The 6,132-nt window shown below is 44.2% G+C and overlaps 1 protein-coding gene across 1 annotated transcript; it reads right to left on the bottom strand.

Moving 5' to 3' along the window:
• Positions 1–3,095: 3,095 nt before the first annotated feature.
• Positions 3,096–5,677, bottom strand: LOC117459694 (ferritin, middle subunit-like). The gene is made up of 4 exons (XM_034100765.2): positions 5,360–5,677; positions 4,662–4,808; positions 3,509–3,634; positions 3,096–3,401 (listed from the first exon to the last, which is right to left on the bottom strand). The coding sequence occupies exons 1-4, from the start codon at positions 5,459–5,461 to the stop codon at positions 3,246–3,248; spliced, it is 531 nt and encodes a 176-aa protein (XP_033956656.1). The 5' UTR covers positions 5,462–5,677; the 3' UTR covers positions 3,096–3,245.
• Between the last annotated feature and the right edge of the window lie 455 nt (positions 5,678–6,132).

Here is a 6,132-nt window from a genome sequence, read left to right as displayed (position 1 = left end):
GAAAATTACATCAACTATTGGACATGTACCACGAGAGCCCAAAACAAACTTCAATGCTATTTGTCTCTAAACAGACAGTACACGGTGGCAAACTATCTGAGCGCCGTGACTGATCCCAAACTGAGGAAGACATTAACAATGTACAGACTCAGTGACCACAGCCTGGCCCTAGAGACTGGTCCACACAGGCAGACCTGGCTGCCTAGAGAAGAGAGGCTGTGTCAGCTCTGTCCTCAGAGACAGGTGGAGACAGAGAGAAGAGAGGCTGTGTCAGCTCTGTCCTCAGAGACAGGTGGAGACAGAGAGAAGAGAGGCTGTGTCAGCTCTGTCCTCAGAGACAGGTGGAGACAGAGAGGAGAGAGGCTGTGTCAGCTCTGTCCTCAGAGACAGGTGGAGACCGAGAGGAGAGAGGCTGTGTCAGCTCTGTCCTCAGAGACAGAGAGAAGAGAGGCTGTGTCAGCTCTGTCCTCAGAGACAGGTGGAGACAGAGCAACAGTTCCTGCTGCACTGTCAAACATACCAAGACATTAGAACAAAGTTCTTTACAAAGATAACATGTAAACTCCAAGATTTTGAATCACTGTCTGACCAGAATAAAATGCAACATGTACTTGGAGAAAATAGTGCCAGCAGCATAGAAGCAGCGAAATATGTGAGCGAATGTCACAGCCTAAGAGACAACAACACATAACAGCTGTTCCTCTCAGCTCACTCTGATTGCTCCTCTACTTCATGTGTCTTTCTTTTCTTCCTTTTTACATTTGATACTTGAGGTTTTGTAATATATTGTTGTAAATTGTTTAATGAATGAATTGTATTTGTATGTTTTTCTTATCATATATCCTTGACACTTTGGCAATATTGTTCACCTGACATTCATGCCAATAAAGCATATTGAATTGAATTGAACAGAGCTGAAAAGGCTCCAGAGATCCAAAAATGGATGAAAAAGTAATTACAAAACGGTTTATAAAACCAAGAGGTTATTTCTCATATTTCTAAAATGTTCTAATCTAATTCAGGGTTATACCAACTCAGCTCCAAGCAACCAGACGTAGCAACCAGTCAGTCCAGTCAGAACCTTCTCTGAGGTCTCCCCGCCCCCAACCTACTAATCATAAAAAAACTGAAACCCCATAAAATCCCAATAATATTAATAACACTTAATATTAAAAATAGTATCAATTCTGTGGATAACTAAATAAATAATTAAACAAAAGCCAGAGAGAAAAAGTGAGTTTTAAGTGTTGATTTAAAAAAGAAAAACAGGGTCTGGGCCGACCTCACATGGAGGGGCAGAGTGTTCCAGAGCCTGGGGCCCGCCGCTGCGAAAGCTCGATGCCTTCGGGGTTTGAGCCTGGTCTTAGGCACTATCAACAGCAGCTGATCAGCCGACCTTAAGGCTCTGCCTGGGGTGTAGCGATGGAGGAGTTCGGCTATGTAGGCAGGAGCCAGCCTATTTAGGACTTTGAAAACAAATAAAAGGAGTTTAAAATCTATTCTGAACCGAACTGGAAGCCAGTGCAGTGAGGCCAGAATTGGGGTGATATGGTCACGCTTTTTATGGCCAGTGAGAAGACGTGCAGCTGCGTTCTGCACTAGCTGCAGGCGTCTAATTGAGGCCTGGTCTATACCCACATACAGAGCGTTGCAGTAATCCAGTCTCGAGGTAATAAAGGCGTTAATAACCCTTTCTAGGTCATTAGAAGATAAAAACGACTTGGTCTTAGCCAATAGTCGTATTTTGAAAAAGCAGGTCTTGACTACAGTGCTAACCTGCTTATCAAATTTAAAGGCGCTGTTGAAGGTCACTCCAAGCTTCATGACAGAGGGGAGGATATTTTTATTGAGGGAGCCCAGAATATCAACCGGGGAGACTGTTGGTTGGGATCCAAAAAAGATGACCTCGGTCTTGCTCTCATTGAGGGTGAGGAAGTTTTGGCTCAGCCAGGATTTTATCTCCATTAAGCAGTCCTTCAACTGCTGTAGTGAGTTGGCATTTTGATTGAGAGGCAGATAAATCTGTACATCAGCGTAACAATGGAAGGGTTTATTATGTTTTGTGAGAATTGAACCTAGGGGCAGTATCTACAATAGGAAAAGGATGGGGCCCAGAATCGAGCCTTGGGGAACCCCACAGATAAGAGGGGCTTTGGCAGAGGAGAAGGCACCTAGCTGCACTGAGAAGCTACGGTCCATCAGGTAGGACCTGAACCATGCAAGGGCAGAGCCTGTAATACCTGCGGACTGTTCAAGCCGTGACAACAGGATACTATGATCCACAGTGTCAAAGGCAGCAGTTAAATCTAACGGCGCCAAAACAGCTGGGCTACCCGAGTCGGCGGCTAGGGGCAGATCATGAAAAACTCTTCAAAGGGCTGTTTCAGTGCTGTGCATAGGTTTAAAGCCAGACTGACATTTTTCGTGGATGCCATGCGTGGTTAAAAACGACCTGCAGCTGGGCGTAGACTACTCGCTTCAGGGCTTTAGATAAAAAGGGTAGCTGGGAGATGGGCCTGAAATTTGCAAGAATGGAGGGATAGAGATTTTTCTTTTTAAGTAGTGGCTTAACCACGGCATGTTTGAAGGCAGCTGGGACACATCCTGAGCTAAGAGAGGTGTGTACAAGCAATAAAACACTTGTTCCAACGGATTCAAAAACATCTCAGACAGCATTCCCTCTCGCTTCCTTAGTGGCCACAGGTGCGAAAGCTCTCTCCAGAGCTGCTGGAAGCCCAATCTCGGGGACCGGAGAAAGTGGAGCAATATTCTCGCCACGCCAAGCAACAGCCGAGAACAACCTCAACCTATAAGTAACCTCGTAAGCCAAGCTACTGATGCTGGACAGGTTCTCAGTGGCTGCACAATAAACAGCAACAAACACATTCATGTAAATAAATAGCCAAATAGTGGATCAACGCTCTGTCTAATATGTTCGCTAGCCGTTAGAACCACGCCCCCTAGCTGTGATACAATGAGCATATACCACGACCTGAAGTGAGCTATTGCTTAAATGTACCATTCAAACCTAAAAGCTTACAAGGTTTAAAAGATACCTTCTCCTTTTAAAATGAGGAAAAAGTCTCGAGACAGAATCCAGCTCAAAACGTTTATTCAGTCATCAGAGACTTCCATGTTAAAAGTGTCACAGGAGAGGAGGATTATGGGTAATGTAGTCAAACATGATCATCTACATATGATCAGATCAGGTGAACTCTGAGGATCAGCTGATCTGTCAGGTGAGTTCAGTTCTTCCCCCCCATGGTGTGCTTGTCGAACAGGTACTCGGCCATCTTGTTGGTGTTGGAGTCCATTCTGCTCAGATTAGCGATGAAGTCTCCGAGCTTCTTGATGGACTCGACCTGCTCGTTCAGGTAGTGAGTCTCCAGGAAGTCACACATCTGAGGAGGAGGAGGAGAGAGCAGACGTTAACAACTAAAGCTTCAGAGACGTTGAACCCCAGAGATCATCAGTGTGTAGTTCCTCATGTTCAGCAGGTGTTCCTCACATGAGGGTCGGCGTGGTCTGAGGCCAGTTTGTGCAGATCCAGCAGAGCCTGGTTCACGTTCTTCTCTAGCTGCAGAGCGGCCTGCATGGCCTCCAGACCCGAGCCCCACTCGTCTCGCTCTGGCTTCTGTAACGAGGGAGCACCACCAGTTAGAGGGGAGGGTACATAAAGCAAAGAGCCTCAGTCTTAGTCTTAAATAAGTGAGAAACATGTTTATTTTAAGACAGACTTAGGAACGCCACCACTAAGTTTGTCCCTTTATAATAACCCGTATGCACTTGCAGTCTACAACACTTCTCTTCATTTAAGCACACTAGTTTCTCATGTTTACATAAAAAGACATTTAAAAATATTTGTTTATGTACTTTTTTTTTTATATGCATTTAATTATATTTTGTACTCGAGCCCAAAGCCTTATTCACAAGCCGCTGTATCAAGAATAAAAACCCTTTAAAGTACATTTAATCTATTAGACGACATGTCATTATACATACTAAGATTAGTCCTGTACAATAAAACAGGACGAGGTGCAAATGGAAATATTCTGTATTTTTCCAAGCCAAGCCTTTAATGCATCCATTAAAGTCAACGCCCTGTTGCATTATGGTACATATAGTTGGATAAATGACCCCCACCCTAAATAAGCTTTCTCACGGCGCTGCCAAGTCACCTGAGCCGAGAGACAATGAAATCTGTGGCTTTAACGGCACTAGGATGTTGAGATTTAGGGTAAACATTTTTTACCAAAATAAGAGTATTTAAAGTCTTAATACTGCAGTTCAAGTTGTTCACGGTGTACTGAGTTCAACAGCCTCCGCTTCTTGTTTGTTTACAGAGCGTTGCATAAACAGGATGTGGGTGGATTGAGTGACTCAGCAGTTTATCTGGTAGACTATCTCAGGGTGCGTCGGGCAGACATTTTGTTCCAACAGGCGCTCACCTTGACTAAAAGCTCTTTGAGCAGGTTCTCTCTCACTGACCCTGCTGTGATGTTACATGTTTGTGGTTCGTTGCTCGTGTGTCTTGATGTGTGTCTGGTGGTGTTACACATGGAGCTGCTGTGATGCAAGGAGCATTTCAGACTTGATCTGACCATTAAAGTATTATCGTATCGTAGACGTTCTGCAGACATGACGTCCTGACAGATATTTACCTTGATGTCCTGCAGGAAGATGCGTCCTCCTCGACTGTTCTGGAAGGTGAGCAGCTTGTCGGCGTGCTCCCGCTCCTCCTCGCTGTTCTCCTTGAAGAAGTGAGCGAAGCCGGGCAGGGCCACGTCGTCACGGGAGAAATAAAAGGCCTGCAGACAGAGAACAGACCGGTCGTTACACACAGAACAGGTCGAGACAAACGGTCGTTATGAGCCGAGGGCAGACAGAAACATGAGTCATGATTTCAGGGTGGGGATAACAACCAGCGTAAGCATGACACAGCATTATGTGTACTGAATTGTGGACAGGGACGAGAACAGTCAGAAATGGAAGCAGTATTTAGATCCATAACTTAAGTAGAAGTACTATCATCTTAAAATACTAAAGTGTCTGATTAGATAAAGTCAGTAATACCCGTTCAGTCTGAGGTAGAAACAGAGGAGGGTCTGTAATCTAAAGACAGTTTAACAAAAGTGAGAATAATGTAGTCTGTAGCCTTTAGGTTATGCTAATGCATGTTAGCTTAAAACAGGGATTCTGTGATTTTATGAGGACATCTGTAAAACAATAGTCCGCGATCTTGCCCACCAGAGACGACGTGGTTCCCCTGTGACGTTCGCTTGTTTACTCATAATACACTTAAACAATTTAATACAGGCACACAATTAACATGTAACGGTGTAAGAAGAGTGTTTCTTACCATGGAGGTGTAGGAGTAGGAGGCGAACAGCTCCATGTTCAGCATTCGGTTAACGGCCGCCTCGCAGTCGCTGTGGTAGCTCTGTCTCACATGGGAATCCATCTCAACTGGCGTTTATTCGCTGTTTTTCTTAACAAAACGGTACAAAAATAAAGCTTACGAAAACTCTTCGGAAGTGCAAATTGAAGCAGAGGTTTTTTCCTGTGTGTCCGGAATGGATTTAAGTGCGAATTCAGATAGAGATGAAAGAAAAGTTCCGTTCAAACACTGTTGAAGCAAGAACTGTTTCTTCCCGAGTGTGAAATGGCAGTTGAGTCGCTTCCTGTATTTATACCAGACGGGAGTCGTGGCGTCACTGCGCGTCTCCTCCAATCAGTGAGCTTTGGAGATCACGTGACGTTGACTAAGCATTCTCTCTTCAGACTGGTGACAATGACTCAGCCGTTTTGACATCAAGTTTATATACAGAAAATGTTATATACATATTTTTTATTATAATTAATTTCATTTTATTAATCTTTTTTTTTGCACATTTTTACGGAAGAGGATTAGGGCCACATGAATCTTTTTTGGGAGGATTTGAAAAAAAAACGTTTTTTTTTCAGATCAGAAAAACTTTCTTTTTTTTGGAGGAAAGGGAGACATCCCTCAAATAACATTGAATACATGAACAGGGGGAAGACCAAGATGCAGCCGTGCAAATATCTTCCACTGACATTCCTCCGTGCAACGCCGTGGAGGCGGAAATTCCTCTGGTGGAGTGCGCTTTGATA

The sequence above is a fragment of the Pseudochaenichthys georgianus genome, chromosome 15, assembly GCF_902827115.2.
Source record: "Pseudochaenichthys georgianus chromosome 15, fPseGeo1.2, whole genome shotgun sequence".
Lineage (NCBI taxonomy): Eukaryota > Metazoa > Chordata > Actinopteri > Perciformes > Channichthyidae > Pseudochaenichthys > Pseudochaenichthys georgianus.
The sequence above is the reverse complement of the archived record's forward strand: the minus strand, read 5'-3'. Positions and strand labels throughout refer to the sequence as shown.

Excerpts from the sequence above, each read along its gene's own strand:
- LOC117459694 (XM_034100765.2), bottom strand. The coding sequence starts at position 5,461 with ATGGATTCCCATGTGAGACAGAGCTACCACAGCGACTGCGAGGCGGCC. Across the intron at positions 4,809-5,359 it reads CCTACTCCTACACCTCCATG|GCCTTTTATTTCTCCCGTGA; the intron begins GTAAGAAACACT and ends CTCTGTCTGCAG. Across the intron at positions 3,402-3,508 it reads CAGACCACGCCGACCCTCAT|ATGTGTGACTTCCTGGAGAC; the intron begins GTGAGGAACACC and ends CCTCCTCCTCAG.